Source organism: Callithrix jacchus, chromosome 7 (genome assembly GCF_049354715.1).
Source record: "Callithrix jacchus isolate 240 chromosome 7, calJac240_pri, whole genome shotgun sequence".
NCBI classification, from domain to species: Eukaryota; Metazoa; Chordata; class Mammalia; order Primates; family Cebidae; genus Callithrix; species Callithrix jacchus.
In genome coordinates, this window is record NC_133508.1 from 8,602,249 (window position 1) to 8,629,937 (window position 27,689).

At 39.8% G+C, this 27,689-nt stretch overlaps 2 protein-coding genes and 1 long non-coding RNA gene across 6 annotated transcripts in view; all 3 read right to left on the reverse strand.

The window, feature by feature from the left end:
* Positions 1 to 3,028: 3,028 nt before the first annotated feature.
* AKR1C1 (aldo-keto reductase family 1, member C1 (dihydrodiol dehydrogenase 1; 20-alpha (3-alpha)-hydroxysteroid dehydrogenase)) lies at positions 3,029 to 18,804 on the reverse strand. Its single transcript, XM_054258444.2, has 9 exons — positions 18,683 to 18,804; positions 16,522 to 16,689; positions 15,377 to 15,493; positions 14,054 to 14,131; positions 13,479 to 13,601; positions 10,306 to 10,415; positions 9,858 to 10,023; positions 6,116 to 6,198; positions 3,029 to 4,118 (listed from the first exon to the last, which is right to left on the reverse strand). The coding sequence occupies exons 1-9, from the start codon at positions 18,764 to 18,766 to the stop codon at positions 4,076 to 4,078; spliced, it is 972 nt and encodes a 323-aa protein (XP_054114419.2). The 5' UTR covers positions 18,767 to 18,804; the 3' UTR covers positions 3,029 to 4,075.
* LOC144576872 (uncharacterized) lies at positions 17,611 to 18,422 on the reverse strand. Its single transcript, XR_013519507.1, has 2 exons — positions 18,261 to 18,422; positions 17,611 to 17,946 (listed from the first exon to the last, which is right to left on the reverse strand). It is a non-coding gene; the product is annotated as an uncharacterized LOC144576872 (long non-coding RNA).
* A 16-nt stretch (positions 18,805 to 18,820) lies between the features above and the next one.
* The window catches only part of LOC100409025 (prostaglandin F synthase 1-like), a 52,189-nt gene continuing 43,320 nt past the window's right edge, over positions 18,821 to 27,689 (reverse strand). For all 4 annotated transcript variants that reach the window (XR_013519497.1, XR_013519496.1, XR_013519494.1 and 1 more), the window contains 3 exons: positions 22,061 to 22,182; positions 19,830 to 19,985; positions 18,821 to 18,957 (listed from right to left, as the gene is read on the reverse strand). The gene's annotated coding sequence lies outside the window, so the exon portion shown is untranslated. The remainder of the gene's footprint in view (positions 18,958 to 19,829; positions 19,986 to 22,060; positions 22,183 to 27,689) is intronic.

Consider the following 27,689-nt stretch of genomic DNA (forward strand, 5'->3'; position numbering starts at 1 on the left):
AATACAAACAATTAGCTGGGCATGGTGGCGCATGCCTGTAATCCCAGCTACTCAGGAGGCTGAGGCAGGAGAATTGCCTGAACCCAGGAGGCGGAGGTTGCGGTGAGCCGAGATCTCGCCATTGCACTCCAGCCTGGGTAACAAGAGCGAAACTCTGTCTCAAAAAAACAAAACAAAACAAAACTGTGCTCCACTGTGAGAGACTGAGAGGCCCATATCATACTTGAAAGAAAGTAGCCAAGCACTATTAGGTTGGTGCAGAAGTAATTGCAGTTTTTGTCATTAAAAGTAATGGTGAAAACTGCAAAAAGAAGCACTCATTTGAGTGATATTCACAAATTAACGTCCCTACCCATGGCCGTGCTCCCAGGCATATCTAGGCCTGGGACACTAAACTATCATGAGGTAGATGGTGCAATCATCCAGATCCAGATCCAGATGTTTATTGAGTATTTTACATGCAGAGTTGTTACTAATGTCTTTAGAAGACAGGTTTTCTTTGAAATCTTACATCTTTATACATACACTAATAAGTAACATTCTCTTAGTTCTTGATGAGATCTTATAGTTCGATTATGTTACTTTTTGCTGCCCCCCTGTAATTTGCTCTGTGGAGATGTCTTTTACTGGGAAAGGCAGTATTTAGATGGCCTCAATGGCCAGCAATACTAGATTGCAATCTTTCTTTTTTAACTTTTATTTTAGGTTCAGATGTACATGTGCGGATTTCTTATATAGGTAAATTGCATGTCTTAAAGGTTTGAGGTACACAGTATTTCCTCACCCAGATGATCAGCATAGGACCAGATAGGCAGTTTTTTGATCCTCACCCACCTCCTACCCTCCACCTTCAAGAAGATCACGGCATCTGTTCCCTTCTTTGCGTCCATGTGTACTCAATTTTGAGCTCCCATTTATATGGGAGTTCAAACCAGAAAACCAACACATGCAGTATTTGGTTTTCTGTTCCTGTGCTATTTTGTTTAAGATAATGACCTCTGGTTTCATCTGCATTGCTGCAAAGGACATGATCTCATTCTCTTTTTGTTGCTGTGTAGTATTCCATGATATCTATGTACCACATTGTCTTTATCCAGTCTGCTGTTGACAGGCGTTTAGTTTGATTCCATCACTATGCTGTTGTGAACAGTGCTACAATGAACATATGTGTGCATGTGTCTTTACGATAGATTGATTTATATTCTTTCAGCTAGATGCCCAATAATGGGATTGCTGAGTGGAATAGTCATTCTGTTGTAAGTTTTTTGAGAAATCACCACGCTTCTTTCTATAAAGGTTGAACTAATTTATATTCCCATCAGCAGAGTATAAGTGTTCTTTTTTATTAGAACCTTAGCATGTGTTTTCTGACCTTTTAATAATAGCCATTCTGACTGGTATGAGACGGTGTCTCATTGTGGTTTTGACTTACCTTTCTTTAATGATAGTGATGCTGGGAAATTTTTTCATATGCTTGTTTGCCACAGAACGTCTTGTTTTAAAAAATGTCTCTTCATGTATTTTCCCCACTTTTTAATGGGGTTGTTAAGTTTTTTTTTTTTTTGCTTGATATTTTGTTTAATATTAGACCTTCACTGGATGCATAGTGTGTGGCTATTTTCTTCCATTCTTTAGCTTATCTGTTTATTCTGCTGATAGTGTCTCTTGCTGTGTAGAAGCTGTCTGGTTCATTAGGTCCCACTTGTCGCTTTTCTGTTTTTGTTGCAATTGCTTTTGGTCCTTTCATCATGAAGTCTTTGCCAGGGCCTATTTCAGAATGATATTTTCTAGGTTATCTTTAAGGGCTTTTCATAGTTTTAGGTTTCATACTTAGGTTGTATTATTTTCTGAGTTGAGTTTTTAATATGGTGTAAGGAAGGTGTTCCAGTTCCAATCTTCCGCACATGGCTGGCTAGTTATCACAGCATCATTTATTGGGTGATGGTAGCTGTGCAGCATTATTTCTGGCATTTTCCCTTCTTTTCCTTTGGTCCATGGGCCTGCTTTTGTACTAGTACCCTCACGGATGACTTTGAGGAATTTAAGACTGCAGTGGAGAAAATAATTGCAGATTTGGTGGAACTAGCAGTTTTGTGAAAATGGAGGGTGAAGAACTGGAAAAAAGCCCACAGCAGCTTTAGTATTTACAAATGACTGTAATGATGATTTCACAACTTGAAAAAACAGTTATGAATGCTAAAGAGATTTAGAATATAATTTTTTTCATAAGCATTACACACTTGGACACTAAATTTCAACAAAATGTGAATCTTTTCTTGACAATTACATCAAGCTACTTTCTGAGATGTGAAGTAATTTTCTTTTGTGGAGATCTTTCTTGTAGAGATTACTTAGACTGAGAAAGTTGAGGTAGAACAGGATGGCAGTGGATTATATGGGTTTGTTTGAGACACGGTAAGTGTGAATGTCCGTTAGACTCTAACATGGAGATGGAGAGTTCACATCGTGATCTTCCATTCAGAATTTGGAGGAAAAAACGGAGCTAGAAATATTTTGGGGGGATTTCTCAGTCTAGAGGTGATATTTAAAGCAGAGAATATGTAAGATCACCAACAGAATGACAGTAGACCAAAAATAATCCAAAAAATTTGTCTAGGGCACTCCGAAGTTGATGGATTCCTCTAATTTTATGGATTAAGTAATTTATGGAAAAATCGTGAGCCGTAAACGTGCTGGGATGCCTGTCAGCTGTAAGACATGGCTTGAGAAGGACTCTTTGACGGGGCTAATGTGGCCACCGGAGTAAGAATAGTTGAGAGTAAATGTGTTATTAAGTGTGTCCAGGTAAAAAAACCATTGTCCCCCTCAAAGTGCTTTGATCATTAAGACAGGAAATTATCCCGAGTTTTCAAAAGTGTCTAAAATGAAAATCTGTTTTCATGATTAGCAGATTTACTTGGTTCCCCTGAAAATTATGTAAAAGAATTAAATGAGTTTGTAAGAGTTGTTCTTAACATTTACTAAAGTTTGAAAACAGTGTGCTATTTTACATACCATTTCCAAAATATTTTTGAAGACTTGGAACATTTGTTTATTAGATATGTTATTTCCCATTTAAATTCTGAGAGTAATACATCACGGTTTGGGATATTTTGTGTTTTGTACTTGTAACTATGCCTTATTTAATGTATAAGACATTTAAAAGATTGAATATAACAAATTAATAGCACATTTTAGAATCTAAGAATATTTTTTAATATGAGATATTCAGGGGAATGTGATCAGTATGTCTTTGATGTCCTGCCCCACCGCAGACCAACAGGGTTAATGCCGGAACTGGGCACACATTGAAGGGCCAGGCCTGACCCTCATCTGTGGGGTTTGCTGAAACATTGTGGAAACTTTCCTTTTATGAACAAGACATAATTATCAAATTAAAGAGTGCTGATGTATTTTTCCAAGCGGAGGTGTGCTCGACTCTCTCCTATGAAACCTCCACATACCTGACTCATAATCACTTTTCCCGATGGGTGCCCTCCCACCTCCATAACCACCCCTCCCACAGGGATGCCTCCTCCCAAGTCTCCGGAAGCTCTAACCCTCACGCCGCTAGAGAAAGCCCACAGATTGCCAATCACCCTGTCGATATTGCTCGCCCTCCAGACTCTATGCTGCGTGTGCTTCTTTCTACAAGAGCTAGAGAGGCACTGACTGATAACCACCTTGCCCCTTTCCCAGAAAAAAGTGAATTTCCCACTCCCACCCCAGAAATGAATCTTAAATGGTTGTTATCACCTCCTACCCCCAGTCCTCAACTTATAGGAAAATCACAATTTAGGGGCACTAATGTGTCGGAAGGAAAGAAAGCATACAAGTTCTGGAGATCCAAGTAGGTGAAGAATCTTTAGGAGACAGCATTTAACTTTTTCAAAATGAAAAATAAAATTCATTGTGTTTCTTTTCTGCTCACTGGGCTTTGCTGTAGCTTGCTGAAGTTGCCAAGCGGGAGGGATTGAACCAGAGGCAATGTGTCCAGTCACCAGCGTAGAGATGTCCTCTGTGTCACCATCCACATGGAGGACCTTCTGGTAGACCTCATAAGACACCCTCTATGTTAATATTCATCAGAGAATGGATAACTAGGGTGGTCAGCAAGACTGGAAAGAGAAAGAAAAATGCACACTGTGAATGACGATGACTCTGTTACTAGCGAGTAGTGCAGTGATTTCTAGGAAGCTGCCACTAGTGTGGCTGTTAAGAAGATCACGAGGTCAAGAGATCGAGACCATCCTGGTCAACATGGTGAAACCCCGTCTCTACTAAAAATTACAAAAAATTAGCTGGGCACGGTGGTGCGTGCCTGTAATCCCAGCTACTCAGGAGGCTGAGGCAGGAGAATTGCCTGAACCCAGGAGGCGGAGGTTGCGGTGAGCCAAGATCACGCCATTGCACTCCAGCCTGGGTAACAAGAGCGAAACTCCGTCTCAAAAAAAAAAAAAAAAAAGTTCATCTTCTGACCACTGGAGAATCTGTGTTTCTTAGTTTAATGAATGTGACTTTATTATCTCTGTATTTTCAAAATAAAGAATCATTTAATTTTATTCTATTCCCTGGCCTGAAACTTAACACATAAAACACACGAAGTCAAATGTTCAAACATATTTCTCAACATCTGTCAACAGAGCAAAGAGATATTCTCATCTTTTCTATTTCAAATTCTCAGTAAAAACAGGAATGCATTCTGCCTTACGGCGAAGAGGAATGAGCAAGCTATATGCTCATCGTGAATAAACCATTTTGAGTGTGATGATTATGCTGGTAACAACTGTACTTTGTTACTTTACTTACTACTTACTACCTGTGTGTCATATGCAACACAGTTGTTAGATTCAGAAATGTAATTTGTTGTTTATGACATAGGGTCCAGTATCCAAGAAGCTACAGTGCACAAGCATTTTTATAGGTAGAAATAACCCAAAATATAAAGACACAGATGCATGACTGCTCACACGTACAGTTGTAATTTGTTAATTAGAGAATGGAGGCTATCCTATGTGATTATGCCAAGAGCAAACACGTGGAAGCTTGCAAGTGGTTCACTCTAGACCGTATTTGAGTTCTACTAAATAACACTAGCGTTGATTTAATGATCCTAAAAGAATTAGTTGGTTGTGAAAAGTCTAATGCTTGCCACTTTTCCTTTTCTTTGTACCATTTCCTCTTTCATTGTTTATTTTCCTCTAAATGAAAAAAAATACTAACAGTAATATCTACCAAATTTTGAGTTTTTATGATATGCCATCGTACTTGTTTTTTTCACACATGATCTCATTATCTCTATTACTTGTTAAAATCTCCACTGCCAGCAGTTACATACCTTTCTTATCACTCTTTATGAGTGATTTTCTATGAATCCTAGAATCTTAGAACATAGGTGAATAGTAAACGTCTTTTATTGGTTATAAATTATCTCCAACAATGATGCTTTTGCATCCACACTCTCTATTTGATTTTAAGTTTCTTAATTTTCTGTGCTGAGCTCTTCATATTGCAGAATGTCAAGGCCAAGTGCTGCTACTCATTCCACTAAGACAGACTTTGTGGAGGCAAATGCAGTGTTTGGGTCATGGGAAAATATGCAAAGAAAAGGAGGAAAAAGGTTTGAAATGATTAAAAATGCTTAATTGACAGGATCTAGAAAGCAATTCCATATGAAGGAGGTGGGAATTGGAACCTGGCCCACAGGGCTGATGTAAATGCCTTTGATGTGGTAAGAAATTGAGCAGGTTGGGAAGAAAGTGATATAAGCACAGATTTGGGAACTTCTAATGCAGCCACATGGGCAGTATCCACAGTGTGTCCACTAGACAGTTGTAGAAACACCAGGCCTATATGGAAGGGCAGATTCAGCAATGATGTTGCCTGCTCTGGAAAGTTCCACGGAGTCAGGGGAGCAGAGTCACGGGTTGACCCACGCTTACCCTGGACCACTCACACTGCCAGAGAACAGAGCTCTGGAGTGAATCCAGGAGAGTTCCAGTCTCCCCTCTGACTCACTGGCCTCTGTGCCCCTGGTGTGGAGGTCACTCCAAACACCCATCCTACATTCCTCCTCTGAAAATAAATTAGGACACCCGTTACCAGAGTTACTTACACATGAAGGGTTATATAGCGAACATTTTTGTTTAGGCCGTCTATGGTTTTCATGTCCTCTGAAGTCAACTGGAATTCAAACACCTATCAAAGTAATAAAAAAACTTTAATTATTTTTAGGTTATATCGTTTCCCATTGAGAACAACCAAGTAAATGAGACAGTAGGATGCAGAGGCAATACTTAAAAGATTGACACATTTCCAAAAGTTATGAAAGCGCTCTCTAGGGAAAACCAGACAAAAAATAAACAGAAATCCATTCTCACATAGAATATTTTGAAACTGCCTAACACTGCAGGCAAAGAGAATATTTCAGCTGGGCTTAGTGGCTCAAGCTTGTAATTCCAGCACTTTGGGAGGCTGAGGCAGGTGGATCACGAGGTCAGGAGACGGAGACCAGACTAACCCACATGGTAAAACCCAGTCTCTACTAAAAATAAAAATTTTTAAAAAAGCTGATCGTGGTGGTATGTGTCTGTAATTCCAGCTACTCAGGTGGCTGAGGAAGGAGAATTGCTTGAACCTGGGAGGTGGAGGTTGCAGTGAGCTGAGATAGTGCCACTGCACTAGCCTGGGCAACAGAGCAAGACTGCATCTCAAAAAAAAAAAAAAAAAAAAAAGAGAGCGAGAGACAGAATATCTCAAAAGACACTGAAGAAGAAGAAACGAAGGAACAGCTGACCTTGCACACACATGATAGTGTCATGTGCTTAGAAGATCCACAAGAATCTAGAGGCAAATTTTTGTAAGGTCTATCATAATTTAGTAAGCATAATTAATAATGTTGAATATCTATCCAATGAACAGGTATAATACGAAAAATATAATATGAAAAATGCTGAAAATAATTTAGCCAATAATTGTCTAAATGCTAATGATTCCACATTCAAAAGGCACGGGTACTCACTGTGTAAACTTGGGAGACTATAAATATCTAAAAGATGCCACTATTTCTAACACATTAAATCAAATAAGTGCATGAATCCATAGGGAAACTGTAAGAGTGATAGAGAAAATGAGAGAAAGGGAGAGTAAAAAATAGCAGTGTGACACTTGATGAATCTAGGTAAGAGCATTCCTTGCATTATTCTTTTGATATTTCTATACATTAGAAAATCCACAAAACAAAAATAAGTTATCAAAAACTGTGAAAATTATCAGTACTCTATGAATAAATCTAAAATATAGATGAATTCATGGAGAAAGTTATGAAATTAAGGATAGATTTATTAAAATATTATTTATTAATTAGTGGGAAATTCATAATATGAACATAAATAGGAAATCTCAATATTGTCAAAAACTCATTTCTCTCCACATTGATCTGCAGGTATAAACCTACAATATCAACAAGAGAATAAAACATTGGGCCCGGCGCGGTGGCTCACGCCTGTAATCCCAGCACTTTGGGAGGCCGAGGTGGGTGGATCATGAGATCAAGAGATCGAGACCATCCTGGTCAACATGGTGAAACCCCGTCTCTACTAAAAATACAAAAAATTAGCTGGGCATGGTGGCACATGCCTGTAATCCCAGCTACTCAGGAGGCTGAGGCAGGAGAACTGCCTGAACCCAGGAGGTGGAGGTTGTGGTGAGCCGAGATCGCGCCATTGCACTCCAGCCTGGGTAACAAGAGCGAAACTCCGTCTCAAAAACAAAAACAAAAACAAAAACAAAAACAAAAAACCTTTACTCACTTGTGCAAGTTAATGAGATGATATAAAATTTTAAATAGCGTATTAGTCAAGAACAGCTAAGATATTATTAAACAAATGAAGACGTTAGAAAAATATTTGTACCATACTGGAAGTGAAACTTACTTTTTAACATCATAGTACAGAAAAGTAAATAAGTTAACTGAAGATGGAAGAGAGGCCAGATAATTACTCATGGACATATCATGTATGTTACAGGTAAAAAAAAAAAAATTAAGATATGTGAACAAATATGAACTTTTCAATAAATGTTGGTGGGGCATTTTGCTAAAAATTCAAAAATTAGATATGCTTGTTTGGATCCTTATTTCACATAATATTTTAAAAAACAATCCCAATAGAATTAACCAAATTTCCAAGGAAAGAATATTAACAGTTTTGTAAGATAACACAGTAAAATATTGTGATATTTCCAATATTGATAAGACACAGCACTCATTAACCACAGGAAAGAGGCATGAAAAATTAGTCTACATTAGGGATAGAAACTTTTGTTTGTGAAAACATAACCACAGAGAATATGACAAGACAAGTAAAATTTGGGAGATGTTATTTCAAGAGTACATTTGAGTCTCTAAAGAATTAATATCCAGAATAAATACATATATGTGTATGGTTGCTAATTAACATATATATTATATAACATATATGCCATATATCATATATGTCTATATATAATAGATGAATTAGAGAACGCACACGTGTACAAATACTGGTAATTTCTACAGTCTTTCATAACTTTACCTTTTTGTTTTGTGGATTTTTCTAATGTCTAAAAACATTTCTTAAATAAACCAATAAATGCTGCTACCTCGATTCATCGTTTCATGGTCATTTCTTACTCTCTCTCATTCTCTGTACCACTGTTTCAGAGTATCCTATAGATTTATACACTAATTTTACTTAATATTTTAGCAAATAGCGACATATATACATATACAGGATATATGTCATATATAACATGTTTTATTATGAATATATTATATATGATATATATTTTATATATACACAACTAATTAGAAAACATATATATACATATGGATTCTGGATATTCTTTAGATACTTGGATGTATTCTTAATATATAAAATAATATATCAAGTATGTATACATATACCTATTGATAAATTATTTCACACATATCACATACATAATAGAGTCTGACGTGTCCTGTAACTTGCTTTAGGTGATAGAATTTCCTGGAAGCAATGGTGTGGCAGCTCTCTGAGCTTAGACTTGAAAAGGCTTTGCATGTGTCCACTGACTGCCTTGGGCTAGTGTCCTGTGCTGAGGTGAAGCCTGGGATGGCTGGAGGATAAAGAACTGCATGGAGGAGACACAGGTGCCCAGATAGATGCCCCATGGACATCCTGAGCAGAGCAGCCTGGCTGCCCTGCACACAGAGCCCCGCCAGGAATAGAAGGATTGGACTGAGTTTAGGCTGAGCCCAGGCTAATTTTCTAACCATGGAATCTTGAGCTCAATAAATGCTCATTAAGCCTCTATGTTCAGTGGGTTTGTCTTATATCCTTAGGTATAGGTATAATTATGGTCTCCTACACATAAAAATAAGAACTTAATGACCCCCGCCCCCCCCGCTCCCAAGAAAAAACAGGCAGAGTAAAACAAGCACTTGGCAAAGGTAAAATTCTAAGAGAATAAATATAAGAAATTTATACTACATTATTATAAAAGAAAAAAAATCCACGATGATTTGGAGACTAAAGAATGTCTAATCAAACTCCTCATTATAGAAAATTTAAAAAGGGAGATATCCCTAGCAGAGGAATATGGATATCACTGGCCTAATGATAACCCAATTTTTGGTTTTTATCCCCTCCTATTTCTCTCTACCTGTGCTGCCTCTCCTGTGGTAGAGTAGAAGAAACCCTTATAATGCACACAAAAAGTTCATATAGCAAATCACAGGGAAATGGAGCTGGCCGAAAGGTGTCCTGAGAGCCTGACAAGAAGCACACCTCTGAAGGACACCGTGCAGGAGCCCTGATGCCCACAGCCCCGCTCCTCACCTGCATGTTCTCTCTGATCCGCTGCTCATTGTAGCTCTTGGCCAGGACCACAGCCCCACGCTGCAGCTGGTAGCGCAGGGCAATCAGGGCTGGGGATCGCTTGTGCTTCTTTGCTAAGGCACAAAGAACTGGGTCCTCCAAGAGAACCGGGCAGTTCTGATCCACCCTGGAAGGAAAGGCAGAAATGCTGAAGCCCTGAGGCTGCGGATACAGTTTGGTAGGAGGCAGGCCCCCTTAACAGACTAAACTGTTCATTCTGCACCAGAGCTTCTCAAGGGAGGCCGCGGAACAGCCGCAGCAGCATCACCTGGGATCTCGTCAGAAATGCAAATTCTTCCCTCACCCCAAGTCAGCTGTGAGTGAACTCCAGGAAACTGAGAGCCTGATCTTATGAAAAACTTTTATCAAAATGTGGTGTTTTAGGTAAACTTCCTGTTGCTCTTATTACCATGCTTTTTCTCGGTGGGACCCCAGAGCACTATAGGCAACCAGAACAATGTCTTTTGACTTGCAGAAATCCAGCAGTTTTCTCTGGTTGAGGTAAGGATGACATTCCACCTGCAGATGACCAAGACAGAAAAGCATCACATAACCCAAAAGTTATGTTAGTATAAAAATGACTAACGTAAAAGAAGCTGAATAATGTCTAACGTTAAATTTGAACTCAGAATATTATTGTCAAGAAATGATCATTTCATAAAAATAAATTTTATATCCCTCTCTCCTAAGAAAATAAAAATGCCATTTCTGAGCACAAGCATCTCTACACCCTATCCTGGTTTCTAAATAACTTTGACCACTAGAAGCAGACATGGCCATTTTCAGAGCTGGGATTGGGTCAGATTCTTTGAGCCTTGAGCATCAAATTGTGACAGAAATCAAGAAAATGGTCAAAGACTCGTGAGAGCCGTTCTGAAAGACAAAAACTACCTAATGAGTAAATGTGAGCATTAAAAATTAAGCAAAATGGGTATTGGTGCTGTGTAACGAACAATGATTATAATTAGCATGTGGTTCAGAATATATAATGTTAAGTTTTTAAAAAGTATCTTGATGGTTCTTTTCTATGTATGATTTCAGACTTTCATAAAGTGTACCAAAAATTTCATACATTTGTTTTCAGTGAACTGCTTTTTGTTATGGTAGGTCATTAAACACAGCACTTACTCTTAAAAATTAAAATTTCTGATCATCTAGGCTACTGACACATTTCAATTTGCAGTGTCTGTTTTATTGGATATATTAACGTTCCTCTGAATGGCAATGATAGATGGTCCAGAAGAAAAACTCAGTGAAATAAGAGAATAATATTTATTCATGGCAATTAATTACGTTACTTGCCTAACTTAAGAAAACTAACTGCTGTGAATAACTCTCCGTTTGTGCTTAGCTCCATTTTACATGAGGTGACAGTCTGAGTCTAACTCTGGAATACGTTGGTTTATTTTTAGTGCTTGAAGATACATTTACAAATACTTGGTTTGGGAAGACACCGTTTAATTTTAAGTTAACTTGCATGCTGTAAATGTGTTTTATGTTTAAATAAAGAGGAAAAGTTTTCGAAAAAATAATTAAGTAAAAGGAATTAAAAATCAAAGGACAAAAATCTCTTAGTCTATAGAAATTAGTGAGAGAATGAGAAAAAGAACAGCAGTATTTGCTACTCTAATGGCAGCCATGACAATAATAACACTCTCAGTACACTGCTAATTGGAGGAAAAAGTTCACTTTTACCCTGACTTAGAGGAATAATAGTTTATTATTTTTACTTGGTAAGAAATTATTTTTAGTAAAATATCAGGTAAGAATAATAAAACAAGTCATTAAAATTAAAAATGATTATGTAAAAACCTCAAGGAAATGACAAATAAGGTAACAGAAATACAATATAAAAAACATTCAAATCGCTGATGTATACTCAATCAGATGTGAAAATTTGTCATGGGTATATGACTTCTTCTGTTGAGAATTATCGCCTAGAAGATTACTAGTAATTGTGAAAGAGAAAACATGTATTAAAATCAACGAATCTGACCATTGTTAGCATAACCAAATTTTTAAAACTAGCTTCCCCACAAGTGGAGCAATCTGAGATTGCATGCAGTCTAGTGTGGTGCGATTTGAAAAACACGGCATGATAAAAACATTTTCTCGCCCAAAAGGTTTAAGCTGATGTAATAAATCACTCACATCTAATGTCTAACTTACAGAAACCTTCAAAAACTGAGAAAAACAAGTTAACTGATATCAAAATACAACAATATAAAAGCAACTGAATTCTGGTTTAAAAGGAAGCACTACAAAAGACATTTTGATTCAGCAATGGAAAATTCAAATATGGACTGGATACCAAATGACATGGGGACACTAGAGATGATTTTCTTAGAGATAGTAATAGCACTCCAACTGGGAGAATATCTTCATTCCTGTGGCATGCTATGAGAGGTCTCTAGGGCTCCATTGTCATCTTTATAATTTGCCTTGAAAAGATTCTAGAAACATTATGTGTATTAATGCAGATGTACCCCATATGACAATGTGAAAATGTTAGTAATTGAGTAACTTTGAATATCAATGGTAACATGGGTATTCAGTATTATTTTTATCAAATTTTTGGAAAGTTTGAAAATTGCCATAATAAAAAATTGAGGAACTACTAATATTAGAAGCACATTAATTTCTCAACGCCTTTATTATCACAGCACTGTATTATTATACCAGATTCACAAATATACGTTATGTATTTCCATTGTAGATCTTTACTCATCGACTCTAAGTTTTAAAAAAGTAAAACGGAATAAAGAAGTCTAAGTTACTGGGAAAGGTGTAGTGACTTCAGTGTGTAACATTCGGGGGCATCAATTTGATCAAAGAGGCCAGGACTCAGGGCAAAGGTAGAATTCTCTCTAGGCTATGAAAGAACCATGCATAGAGTAGATATGTTTGAACAGCTGATGCATGACACACTCCAAAGAGAGCAGCGGACTCGGAGCACGTGCAGTCCTAGGTCAGCTCCATGTTCTGCTAAACGTTGCTCAGTGTTGATTTCACCCACTGTGAATGGGTATCTTCATAAACAGGTCATTTTCTCTTTCTACCATGGATGAACTTCATTGTCTGCAACTAATTTTTATTGTATCAATGCCCTTGGTCAAGAAAGCACAGATACCAAGAGGCACCGAGACATCTGAACCCCATGTAAACCCTAGTATCTCTCCTCCCTTATTCTCACTCTCTCCTCATGCACTGTTCAATCCATCTTTTCATGGCTTCATATCTGTGCACAGTCCCTCCAAATCACCTTTGCCAATCCACGCTGTGGTCATCTTTCATAGCTTAGGGGTAACTCCACCTTTACATGAATCTAATTGACAATCCTTTGCCTCCTTGGTAGAATTGACCTCCCCTAAATATAACACAATTCAGCATTAAAGTCACCCCATCTTTTTGCTAAGACTTTTCTAAGCAGGGTAGAAGTAAGGGCCCTCCATGCCCTAGACAGAGACTTTGCTTGCAAATCTTCTTCACAAAGATAAGTGGGACTGAATGAATGGATACTTGGCAATAGGACAGAAAGAGGAGCCTGAAGAACAGGAAGGAGAGGAGGCTGAGGGCGCTCACCTGGTTGCAGACGGGCTTGTACCTGAGCCCTGGCTTGTTGAGGATCATCTCCAGCTGCCTGCGGTTGAAATTGGACACCCCGATGGACTTGGCCAACCCTGCGTCCTTACACTTCTCCATGGCCTGGGGAGAAAGAGGTTGTGAGATATCATTTTCGCAGTTGACTGGAGATCAAGATAAATGTAAGACAGAACTGTGAAAGTAACAACTGTCAAGGTAATGAGAGTCACCCTAGCTAACGGCAGTTCTTAAAAGGGAAAAGCAAAACAGAAAAGTGGGCGAGAAGATAGTGAAAGCAAGAGCAAGAATTTCTGTTTCCTCCTTAGGAAACTGGAGAGATTAATGCACAGGGAAGGAAAGGGACCCCAGTCCTCCTGACCCCCAATTCTTCTTCTCCACATCTCTCTTTCATATTGCTGTGATTTGTTTTTCCTCATTGCTCACGAAAACTACCTCTGTAAAAATCCTAAGTTTTTGATTCAATGGTGCATTTTCCATTCTTTTACTTGGAAAATAGGAACCAGGTGTCTCCCATCTCATATTTCTTATCTGTGCTCTCACCTCCATGCACTCACCTCCCACGTGGCACAGAGATCCACTGTGTCAAGTAGTATTTTTCCATTTTCATCTTTTGGGATCAGCTCCTCCGATGGCTGAAGTAGAAGCAGTCAGTTTAGTGGTGTCACAAATCAATTTCTCCACACATAGCTGTGCTCTCAGGTACATTTAAGGACCTGAATCTTCCATGACGTAGGGGATACAATGCTCCAATATGTGTTACATATGAAGGCATAAGGAGACAGGCTTCCTCTAATCTCTTACAACTATTGTATGTATAAATAAATACCATCTTTCTGGTTCCTAATGGAGTGTCCTCATTGACTTCCATTACTTTTTTCTGCTATAATTTTCTCTGTGAGAATGTGTCCCTTCAAAAGACCTTGATATCTTGGAACAATGGATTCTACTTTTGACCCGGGTGCCATATCAGAGTTCTTTATCTCCCTGAACACGTGATGTTCTGTGGACAGGACCATGAACCCGTCATGGTCAATGAAGGTGCTTTTCAAGGCACTTTGGAAGTTGGGAGACCCACAGAAGTTTTCTTACGGTAATAAGTATGAGCGTTAAAGTGCTCCAACGCTGTAATTGCCACCAATTGAAAAGGTTGGAACAAATATTTGAAGAAAAAAAAACCCTTTTGTAATAAGGCAGAGATAAGGATGGAGAAAGTATGCATTTCTAGAGATTTTATTAAGTTCTTAAATGTCTCCACGGCTTTGACTTCCCATTTTCACATCTAATACACTCTTGCATTAAATACCCTGAGTAGTTTTCTGTAACTTTAAATCAAAAGTTATGAATGATACAAGAATTCCTGGCTAAACAAAGATAAAAACTCTAGTGTGAAAAGAGAGGAAGCAGAAGCAACAAGGTTTCCCGAGTCTACACGAAGGTCTGTAGTTTAAAACCCACCCAGACTGAGTTCCTCCATATCCACTTCCCCTTGAAAACAGGCGAGAAGATGGAACCTCATTGTGCACCATATGTACAGCAGCTTTCCTGGACACCACCGCTTCATGAAACTGTGTCTGCGAACATCCCAAGAGGCGAACTCAGGAGTCCTAACTAAGACCTTTGCCTTCAAGGAGACAACTGTCATTTCCTCAAGTCTTTGAGGCAGGTTTCTGCCCTCTCTTCTCTTGTAGACATGCATCAGAGGAGCAAGGATTTAAAATGTAGTCAATAGAAAGGGAATTAGGAGTTACATTTACGGTTCTCCTTCCATGTTACAATCACTATGTCCTCCTAAGAAAAAGCTTAGTTCAAATATCCATGAAAACAGTATTTGTGCTGACAACAGATGTGAAATTAATTTGATCACACAAGCTGCCTACCTTTAGAGACACTGGGAAATGGATAAGATAGAGGTCAACATAGTCCAGCTGAAGTTTTCTCAGGGACCTTTCCAAGGCGGGTCGGACCAACTCTGGCCGATGGGAAGTGCACCAAAGCTGCAGAGGATAGAGAAAGGGAGTTGTGTTGAATGAACACTTGACCCCATTTTTCTAGTTTGCTCCACTGAATATTTAGACGTTTTCCACTGCTTCAAAACTGATGACCACAGGCAAAATTATTCTGTTTCTTCTTGTTATACCTTGTGAACACTGCGAAGATGAGAAAGTCATCTTCATTTCCTACCTTTGATTTTGGAAATATCATAATATGATTAATGTTTTCTGTGATTCTATAGTCTATGTTAAACTATATTGATCTGTGCTGAATTCAAGAAAGTAAAGAGACCTGAAGTCATAAATTTGAACAAGGCAAAGATGAGAAAGTCATATGAGAATATTTTGTTCTGTCATATCCTAGTGAACTTTATTGTATGTTGAATATATTGAATGACAGAATGAAATACTCAAAAGGTAAAAGTTGTTATCAAATAACAAGCATACCCATTATCTGAATTATTTTTGGTGTGTTTTACAATTCATTTTAATAGTGTAATTCTTTCATCCATTCAGCCCAATGGGCAAGAATAAGTATCTTTGGGGTTTAGAAACTGCAGAGGCAAAGACAGTTTTTAATATGCTAACTTGTGTCCAGAGGCTGGACGCAATTTAAGACAATGTAGATATCATTATTTAATACTCACAGAGCTCACATATATTTCTTTCTCTCTCTCTCTCTAATCCAGATGACAATGGAAACTTAGAATCATAACAAATATAAGAAATTTACCCAAGAGGTAAGAAATATCATAATATGATTAATGTTTTCTGTGATTCTATAGTCCATGTTAAACTATATTGATCTGTGCTGAATTCAAGAAAGTAAAGGGACCTGAAGTCATAAATTTGAACAAGGCAAAGATGAGAAAGTTATCTTCATTTCCTGCCTTTAAATACATGAATATTTGTAAACAAATTGAAATGAATAAACACAATTCACCCACGACTATGGATCCATTCATAGAATTGCCACCTCCACACAATCACAATAAATACATCTGCATACATGCTTATCATAGGCACAGTACCTTTGAAGTGTAGAATATGTCATCTCTCTTCACACTGCCATCTGCAATCTTGTTTCGGATAGCCAGTCCAACATGCTCTTCATTATTGTAACAATGTGCAGAATCAATGTGGCGGAACCCAGCTTCTATTGCCCATTTGGTGGCCTCTGCAGCTTTACTTTTAGGAACCTGGGGGAACGATCAAAGGTAGTATTTTCTGATAAGCCTATCGCAGTCTGCCTGGGTCTTTCCCAGTTAGGAATCAGGATTAAGCAACCCAGAAAAATCACCGGTTGACCAATGGCTTGGAGGTCTCCCCATAACACTTATAGGTTCAGTGATTTTTTTTTTGGAAAAATTAACAGGACTCAAGCTATAATTAAAGATATAATTTTAATTATTTTTAGTATAGTGAAATTAACACGGGGAAATAGGCAGAAGGAAGGAACTATGAAGGAATGCAGCGGAAGCTCCGGTGATTCCTCTCCTGGGATGTTGCAAGAACGCACTGACTTCCTCCAGCATCACATTTTGACAATGTATGTGACATGTTGTCTACAAGAGATGCTCTCTACATACCCCATTCCTAAGATTTTGACTGGGACTGGCTGGATTGATTCACTCTGCCTAGCAGACACAAAACTTCCCGTCTCCCAAAGGAAAGCAGGTGCACAGAAACCCCACAGTTTGCACAAGCAGTTACAGCCATCATCCTTACCAGTTAGGAAACAGTGAGAAATCCACCTTCTCAGATACCAGCCAGATTTATACTGGAAATAGGCACATCTATGGATAGCAGTCTATTAAGACTTTTCTACACAGCCATTAGCCATTATGTCTGCATGACAGAACTAAATACTAGGAGGAATGATGTATACTCTAAGGATGTTGATTTGTATGTATAAGAAATCGACTGCAAGAAGTCAGTTATTAGCTAAATGGGTTTCAGCTCCATAAATTAAAGACAACTCTTTTAGGAAAAATACGATGGCAGTGAAATGTACAGTTTCTGACTTCAGTAAAAATTTAAATACTGATTTGAAAGCGTATCTTTTAAACGACAAAAACTGAAACAAAACTATTTTCTCATCTGAAAAGTATTTCAGAGGCTTTCTTTTTTCCATGAAATTACAAGGAACTAGGTAGTGATCTCACAGCCCTCTGCTCATACCATCCTCGATCTTTCCTCTGCTGTGGGAGCTCTCAAAGGCTTACCAGGGCTGGAGCTTCAGTGCTGTCCTCATCTTTACTTCCTCTGTGCCAATACATATTACAACATTAACCACTCCTGTTAGTGGTCTTCAAGATGTCCCTTTGTAAATCCTTATATCTTATAGATGAGAAATGTGAGACTCAAATTTTATGTAACTAGTCCGTATTCACATACATTGTATTCTCAAGACAGTATTGAGATACAGGTTTTCTTCCAGTGTAAAATAGCTAAGTCTAGAAAATAAAATCCATTCCATTAATTTTCTTGTCAGAGAAACCAGAAAATTCTCTGTTACAGTATTTTGATACAAATGTGACCCATATTAACAAAGACAAAGAATTTAAACTTTTCTTGTTAGGTTCTAGTTTTTTTTTTTTTCCCATAAAAACAGGATATTTTATCCTTTCAGGTAATTTTCCCAGAGCTGAGAGTAGCACATGGGAGACTCCCGTTAGTCCAGGTCCAGTGTTACTGTGTGGTGCCCAAGGCCACCCATCAGAACCGTGATACTCTCCCCACAGACTTCATGCACCCCGTCTCCACTAACTTTTGCCATAGAGATTCCTCTGAATGGTGTCTTCTTAGAAGAAGTAAATATCTCTTAGACTATACAAAGAAACAGAGAAACCACTCCCATTGCATGCAATCAATCTTCAAGAGAGGGAGCAGGCAGGCAGTGTTTATCCTGCTGAGTTTTACAGACTCTGACAAGCTGTGAAATAAACATAAACAGAAGACAAAACAGTGCCCCAGATAAGCAGTAGACGATCCTGTGACCAGACTGCAAAGCAGAACAAAGACTGACATTTTCTCTTCGTGCAAAGAGTACCACCCTAACCTAGGGACACAGACCAGGGGATTTATGCAGAGTAATGTAGGAACACAAACCTGACGACACAAACCCGGTCAGCTGCCACTTATTCTAGCTTTGCTCCTTTGAATTCCTAACCCTAAAAACATTATTGTTACCTCTGCAGGTGCATAGGTGCCAAATCCCAGGACAGGCATGAAGTGACCATCGTTCAGCTTCATACACTGATGTTTCGAATCCATTTCTGGCACCGGCCTGGCTGGCAAATGTTTCTTTCTCCCTCCTTCTCTCCGTCACAGGCTATTAGAGCAATGAGCTGGCAACGCCCCTGGTCACACTGTCTGCTGCTTAACCAATGGCATGTGAGATGGGGTACAGAGGCAGTTTTTCACAAGCTGTGATAAAAACTGAATTCGGTTCAACCGTTTCTCATCTAAGAAAATTCATAAGTAAATTATGATATAGTCATGATACACTCATTAATTTCTCTCTGAAGAATTTTTGCTATTCCAAATCTCTATATACGACATAAATTATTCAAAGAGATTTGTAGAACAAATTGTGACCTTACATAAGACTATTGAAATCTCCAGCTACAAAGCCTTTTTTCTTTGTACTATAATACAGGACTCAACCTATAATTAAAGATATAATCTTAGTTATTTTTAGTATAGTGAAATTAACATGGGGAAATAGGCAGAAGGAAGGAACTTTGAAGGAATGCAGCGGAGGCGCCTGCGATTCCTCTCCTGTGATGTTGCACAGAACGCACTGACTTCCTCCAGCATCACGTTTTGACAATGTATGTCAAATAATATTCCTTCTGTGTCTTGCAGCATTTGAAATGACTAATTTTCATTGTTCTCTCTCTCACAGCCACAGTTTAAAGGAATGACTACTGAGCATTTCTTTAAAATATTGCCCTCGGTAAAAACTTAAAGTTAAAATGTTAAAAAGACATTACTTTTTTCATCAGCAAATTTACTGTTTCTTTCTTCTTAACCTTATAAGAGAAATATGCCTTCCTGATGAAGGTGCAGTCCTGCCTGGTAAAGTTGCACTCCTGATGTGGGTGTAAATAAAAAAGGAAAAATGATAAAACTTCACTGGAGAATTACTTATTAACAGCTTTTGGACTTTGGATATAATTTGTAATATGCAAACAGTGCCTTATCTTTTTGTCTTTTCCAGCCAGTTTTAGGAGAGACTACCAAAAAGTAACAAGCCAAAAACCTGGTAACTATTATACATATTTCATAATATGTTATATGTTAACCATTATTCATGTAAAAGAAAAACTGATACCTGATTATATATAAACAGGTGAATAATCCTCATGTGGGATAATTTTTATTTTATTCTCCCTTGAACGGCAGGTTAGAACACGATTGTCATTTGCATCATTCATGATTGAGTGTCTTGGAGTAGTCACAATTGCAGTGCCCTGGTTGCTTCTATTTGCTTTGTCAAGAAACAAACAGAAGTTGAATAATAGGTACATTGTTAGACATTGACATCAATGTAATATTATAAAGACATTGAAATTTTTCAGAGAGAGTAATTTCAACAAGATGGTGGATTGTAAGATTCCTGGATGACTCATGGAAGCATCAGAAAATATCTAAAATTGACTGTAATAAATTGTCTTATTTGTTCATGGAGCAGCTCAGTAGAGATTCGGGGTGACTACACACATGCAGTTGTTATAGGGGAGATTTTAGGGGAAGAGGCATGCGGTATTCCATCTAAGCCACTGAGGAGGAACTGGGATGCGGAATTTTCTAATAATAAGCAATTCAAAAGCCATTGGTTACTTCAGGAAAAGTACAAGGGCACACGCAGTCCACAAAGGTGCATGTTCGGAAGCAAACTGAGCAGGGCTTAAGGTTTTATGTAGGGCTGATGCCTTGACTGAGAACATGCCACATGTATTAGTCGATGGCTGTCATGATGCAGAACAAATCTGTATATGGTAAAAAAAGATGTTTATTTTTTCAAATGCCCAATTAAAGAAAAACAAGGCATACAAAGAAACAGGAAGTCACAGTCCACCAGGAGAAAGAAAATAAATTACTAGAAATTGTTCTCTAAAGAATCACAGGCATTAAAATTAGTAGAGAAGCTTTTAAACAGTTGTCTTAAATATGCTAAAATTGCTAGTGAAAAATATAAACTACAAACAACAGAAAATCTAAAAAAATAAGAAATTCACAACATAATAGTACCACGGAAATTATAAAAAAGAAAATAAAAGCTTGGGATATAGAAAGCTGTCACACTAGCCTTCTGCCTTTGAGATAAGGCAGAGGTTCCCTGGAGGTAATTAACATTCAATGTGTCTGCAGATGAAAAAGCTGTAAGAGCTTTGTAACACAGGGGTTTGCAGGCAGTCACCCCGAGACACTACCATGGAGCTGGAGCCCAAAGTGCTGACCCCGGCGTGCGCACCTGCCCATCTGCATGCTCTCCTTCCCTGAAGGAGTTTGAACGGGCTAGCCCCGCCCCTGCCACAGTCCTGCAGGGACACCCAGATTTGTATGTGAAACGAGAATTTCCTGTGCAGTGAAAATCAGAGAGCAAGAGGCTTCGTTAGTATAAAATGTGTTAAAGGTTCATAGACAAAGTAGTCACAAGCACTTCCTTGTCGGTATTCGTTATAACATGTAAGCAGTTCCCTGAGGCATAAGCTAGGTTTGAGTAGAAATGTTTAGTTGTTGAGAATGCAAAGAACAGAAATGCTGGAGTTCTCTGTATGTACAACGAAAACTGATGTCCACAAATCCTGAAAGAAATTGTAAACCAAGGAAATAAAGGGACTATATCTAGAAGGGGACGTATGATAGGGTATAAATGATATCAGCTTTAAGGAACATGTTTTTATTTCTTTATGTCTGAGATGAAATCCAAATTTTTCAGGACCTAGAGGAGCTTTAAGGAACGGGTTCTTCCTTTTTTTTTTTTCTTTTCTTTTGAGACGGAGTTTCACTGCTGTTACCCAGGCTGGAGTGCAATGGCACTATCTCGGCTCACTGCAACCTCTGCCTCCTGGGTTCAGGCAATTCTCCTGCCTCAGCCTCCTGAGTAGCTGGGATTACAGGCGCGCGCCACCACGCCCAGCTAATTTGTTGTATTTTTAGTAGAGATGGGGTTTCACCATGTTGACCAGGATGGTCTCGATCTCTTGAGCTCGTGATCCACCCGCCTCGGCCTCCCAAAGTGCTGGGATTACAGGCTTGAGCCACCGGGCCCAGCGGGTTTTTTATTTCTTTATGTCTGAGATGAAATTTAGATTAAGGGGTGCTGACACCAGAGGATGAGTGGAGTAGAATTTATTAAGCAAGAGGAGAGCTCTCAGCAGAGAGGTGTCCTGAAGAGCGGGTTAACCCTAACCCTAACCCTGTTTTTCCTATTGTATTATGTGAAAGGAACGCTCATCTACACAGATGACACCAACCCAGATACATGCAAACATGATTAAGCAGGAAGTGTGTGAAGAGTAAACAGTCAGAGAAGGCCCCGGTGGGCTAAGAGCTCACCTGGTTGCAGGTGGGCTTGCACTTGAGTCCTGGCTTGTTGAGGATCAGTACCAGCAGTTTGTGATTGAAACTGGACACCCCGATGGACTTGGTTAAGACCGCGTCTCTGTACTTCCCAGGGCCTGGGGAAGAAGGAAATAGGCGTAGATCTGTAATGTAGCTTGGCTTTGTCATCTGTCATTAAACCTTTTCTTTAATGTGGTAAAATGTACATAACATACAATTCATCATTTAACCATTTTAAAACATACAGATTACTGGCATTAAGTCCATTCACCTTACTGAGCAAGCATCACCAGTAGTATACATCTAATACAATTTTAACCATCCCGAGCTAAAACTCTACTCATTAAACAACTCCCCATGTCCCTCTTATTTCATCCTCTGGCAACAGCCATTCTACTTCCTGTCTCTGCATTTAATTATTCCAGGTGCCTCACATAGTTGGAATCATACAGTATTTGTCCTTTTGTGTCTGGCTTAATTAGGTTAGCAAAATGTCCTCAAGGTTCAACCATATTATTGCATGTGTCTGAACTCCCTTCCTCTTTAAAGCTAAATAATGTTCCATGGTGTGTATACACTGTGCTCTGTGTACCCTTTCATTTGCTGTTTCTCACCTGCATCGCTCTCACCTTTTGATTACTGTGAATAAGGTTATTATGAATAACGTTATTGTGGATAACGATGCTTCGAAAATATCTGTTTTAGTTTTTACTTTTAATTTCTTTAGGTATTATGAGCCCCCAATATCTGAGACATGTCCCCGTCAATGTAGAGAGTTTGTTTTCCCAGAGCAAAATTTCCCTCCTGTTGTCCTGGCTGTCCTCTGCTATGGTGATTGAGCTCCTTTTCAGCACAAAAGTGGCAATGTTGTGTTATACTTTCCAGGTGAGCCTTCAGGTCCTTTCCTTTGATATATATTTGCATTAAAGTTAACAAGCCCTCCATCCAAAATGCACGCTATCATGAGTATATTTTGGCACTGGGTGAACAAGGCCATCATCGTTTACTTTTCAACCTTTTTTATCTTGAATAAATCTTCTGTCCTTGGCAGCCTTTTTACCCTCAAGACTATACTGGGATTTGAAAGGTGGCGGATCTACTTGGGGACTCAAAGGTGCCTGGACCCCAGCACTGCTGTCGGCCGGGAGCCTGACTGTGCAGTCAGTGAAAGCATTCCCTCTAGCTGGCTTGAAATCACTGTGCTGGTGGCCTGGACAGTGCATTGCAACTGTTTCCCTTGGGGTTGTCTCTACCTCCAATAGCTCCAACAAGGCTTTGCATATTTAACTGCAGTATTATCTGCCTTTAACAGTCCCCTTTCTTTCCAAATAGCTCCATATGCGTGTACTATCATAAGGGAATATTTGGCATCAGTTTAGACGCCGGCGCTTTTACCTTGGGTCAGTTGCAAGGTTCTGGTAAGGGCAATTGACTCGGACATTTGCACAGAAGTCTGTGATGGGAGAGTTCTCGCGGCTGTTACCTCCGAGAGAGTCACTATAGCCTGGGCAGCATTCCTCCTTCTGTTGGCAACCAGGCTGCTTCTGTCAACAAAGATCATCCAGTCTGCACCCTGGAGGGCTGTGTCCTTCAGATGGGGGCGATTGGAAGACTCTCAACCCATGACCGCTAGCTGGTTGTGTACTAGTTCCTTTGGTTGCCCAGTAGGTGTCAACCAAGTGTCAGGGTTTAAGGCCCCAGTGGCCTGTAGTTTACTTTGAGGTCATTGAGCAGGATAGCCTGATGCTGGCTTAGTCTGCCCACCATCAGCAAGTAGCCATCCCTCCGCTCCCCAGGACTTGGTATGGCGCATAAATCATGATGGGCTCAACTAAAGTTAGCTTCTTAGCTTAGCTTCCTTGAGCAACAGGTGGATGGAAGGTACTGCCCTGAGGACAAGGAGGCCAGTCCCTTATCACTGAATCAAGCTGTTTTGAAAAATAAGCCACTGGTTGCAATATTTCTCCTGGTTTTTGCTTTAAGGCCCCAAATGCTACCCCAGTCTCTCATGCACATTAAGTTGGAAGGGTTTCTCTGGCAGTCCCAAAGCTGGGGCAGATGTTAACTTACACTTTAGTTGTCCAAATGCAGTCTGGTGTTTTACTTCCCATTCAAAAGGGTCATGGTTGGCTTCTTTTAACAATTTATATAGTGGCTTTACCGTCAGTGCCTAATTGAGAATCCGAATTCTATAGAACCCTGCCATTCTTGGGAAGCCCCTCAGCTACTTTCCGGTTGTGGGCACTGCGGCAGAGACAACTGCATTTCACCTCTCCTCTGCCAGGGCTATGGTTCCTATCTGTAATAGAAGTCTTAAGTGTTCTACAGTTTCTTTGCATGTGCATGCCGTTTTGCTCAAGACTTTGTCCCCACAGGCTGCCACATGGTTCCAAGTCTGTCAAGAGTGTTATCTTGACACTCTTGCTGAGGGGCTGAAGATTAGCAGATCATTACCACTAAGGGAATGCAGCGGTACTCCATTTCCCAACCGCAAGTCTCTTAGATCCCAAGCCACTGCTTCCCCCAGTGTTTTCCAACCCTTGAGGAAGCACTGTCCAACGATACTGAAATCGTGCAAGCTGTTTCAGGGTCTGTCCACTCAAAAGAGAACAATAATTGATTTCCTGCAGCCACCGGTATGCAAAGAAAGTGTCTTTTAAATCTAACACTGCAGACCATTCATGGACTCTGGGCAGGGAGGTAAACACAGTATATGGATTGGTCATAGTGGTGATGTCTTCCGCAATGTCACCCTCAGATCTGGCATGAACCTGTACTTGTGCATGTGACGCTTCTTTGCTGGCAGATGGCCGTGTCAAAAGAACTGAACCAACACTGGCTGGAGGCCTTCTAGGACCTCTTTCTTTAGGGGTACTCTTTCTTTTGAACATTCCTTTAACCTGACTTTTATAGGATCCACGTTGCTTGTCCTCCCCAGTTAGTCAGATGCCCACACCTCTGGCTTTACCTTAGTGAGGACTTCTGGTGGAGTCATCTCTACTTTAAGGAATCTCTGATTTCATCAGGGGGGGCTGTAGCTGCAATCTGGGTTCTGGGGGTAGCTGGAGGCACATGTAACATTTCTCTGGGCCAAAGACAATTAATTCCTATAACTTATGCAAGAGATCCCTACCAAGCACGGAGGTTGGGCAGTCCCACACTTAAAAGAATTGATGAGCTATTATTAATAACTCATTGCCCACCTTGCAGGAAAAGGGGCACAACCCACCCCCTGATTTTAGCTCTCCATTCACCCCAACCATATTGACAGAGGTCTCGGAAAGTCCAGTAATTGGGACATCAATCACCAAATAAGTGTCACCCGTATCAACTGAGAAGTTTAATATTTGTTTCCCCACTGTCAATCTTACCGGAAGCTTCTAGGGAAATCCTAATGCTGGATAGGGTTGGAGCCTTTGGGAGCCTTGGACACCCTTGATCCTCCTCGAATTTTTTCTGGGCTTAACAGCCATAAGTGACTTGGGCTCCCCCTAACTCAGCTTGGGGCAGTCTTCCTTCCAATGCCCTGTTAGCCTGTGGTAAGTCCATTGATCTTTTTCTCCTTTCCCTTTCCATCTCGGGGGTTCCTTTCTCTTCAGGTTTCCTCCCATGGCAGCTGTGAGTATCACTGCCTGCAGTAGTGCCTTAGATTCCTTGGCTTCCCTGCTATTATAGGTCTTGAACACAATTATTTAAGAAGTATTCATTCCGATGGCCTCTTCCAGCTTTTGTAACTTCTTTCTGATATCTGGGGCATTTTGCTCTATGAAAGATTTCATGTTTGCCATTCCAACATTTTCAAGGTGCTGCAGGTCTAAGTCTGTCCACTTTCTGTATGTTTGACAGATCTGTTCCATGACCTCCTAACAAGGAGGGAATCCTTGGTAGGCTTCTGCTGAAGCTCCTGCACTTTGTTCAGACTTTTAGATCGTGGCATCCTGACCTATCACCCTTTAGAATCTGCCAGACAATTCACCCTGGCTCCAGCCACCTCACGTGGTCCCAATTTGGGTCAGCATGCAGAATCTCATCAGGGTCTGGGGTGTCATTGGGGCTTTCACCATGAAGGCACCATGCTTCCTCCACTGCTTTGCCTAATACTAGCTTTTTATTCTCTGCAGCAAGATCATATTTAGGAGGGCTTGCACATTAACCTAAGTAGAATGATGGGTGGCAAAAATAGGGGTAAACAATTCAGTCGTCTTCTGGGGATCTTCCTGTAGAAAGGATTAGAAGTTTCCAATTCAGTAAATCAGATGTGGGGACAGGACTATATGCCCAATAATAACCAGCTGAAGTCCCTTGCTGATTAATTCCCACGGGATATTGTCAGAGGGGAAATTGTCCTGCCCCAGCTCGGTAGCTCTTCTCTCCAGCTGAAATTAATGCCTTGCCTAGGTTAGGAGGGAGAGACTGTTTGCAGCGTCTTCGTGGTGGTTCCTCCTCCTCTTGACCATCTTCTACTGGGGTAAGCACATTTAACAACTGCTGACTCTCTAGCTCCTTCTGTTTCTCTCTGTGGAAGTCAGGACAAACTTTTTCCAAGTGCTGCACCATTAGCTTATTCCCGTGAACCTCTTGGTTACTTAGCAGCATGGATGCCTGAAAATCGAGAACCTCCTCCCATTTCCCTGAACACTGACAAAATAGTTCTAACCGAAAGATGGTCAAACAGTTTAAAGATCCAAAAACTGGCCACCATTCTTTATATCCTCATGTCAGGGCAGGGGCTCAACTTCCATTAGCTCCCGTTAGCAAACCCAGAGGGACTAATCATGCTGGCCAACCGGCCCCTTCCTGCTTTTTGTGATTTTCCACTTTGCTGATTCCAATCAGTCCCTGCTGAGCCTTTCCCTCTCACCCATTCTCCCTTTAAAATGCTGAGTCACTTTGTGTGAATCAAAGTTCATTTCAGTCCACACTGGACCTCTTCCCTATTACGACACTGCATTACTAATAAGATCCATCCTCACCATTTCAATCCGTGTCCAACTTTGTTTATCTTTGACTTTAGCAATAGCAGAATTTTTTTTGGGGGGGGGTCCTTCATAGTTAATAGCTACAGACAGGTGAGAATGAAGGCTAATATGACACTTGCCTCTGGGTTCTAGTACTACTGACCTGTAAGCTAAGTATTAGAGGTTTAAAAATGTGGTAAATTTTTTAGCAAACTCTGGTGTAAGTAAAAAAAGGCACTTATATTTGATCATTAAAATATCAGGTCAATATCAACTTCATAAAGGAGATCACATAACTGCAATTATGTTTCTTAAAGTCTTCTGTTTATAAATCATATTTGCTTGATGTTCAAGTTTCTAGATGTCTGTAAGGGACACTGGTTAAAATGAGTTTTTCCTATTGCCAAAAGGATAGAGACCTGTTCTTCTCTGCCATTTTCTTAGATTATTTCCTTGAGAAAAAATTGTATTTGTAAATACTTCCTCAGTCCTTTTGATATTCATGTAAGCTTTTTTTTTTTTGTTTTTTGAGATGGAGTTTCACTCTTGTTACTCAGGCTGGAGTGCAATGGCGCGATCTTGGCTCACCGCAACCTCCGCCTCCTGGGTTCAGGCAATTCTCCTGCCTCAGCCTCCTGAGTACCTGGGATTACAGGCACATGCCA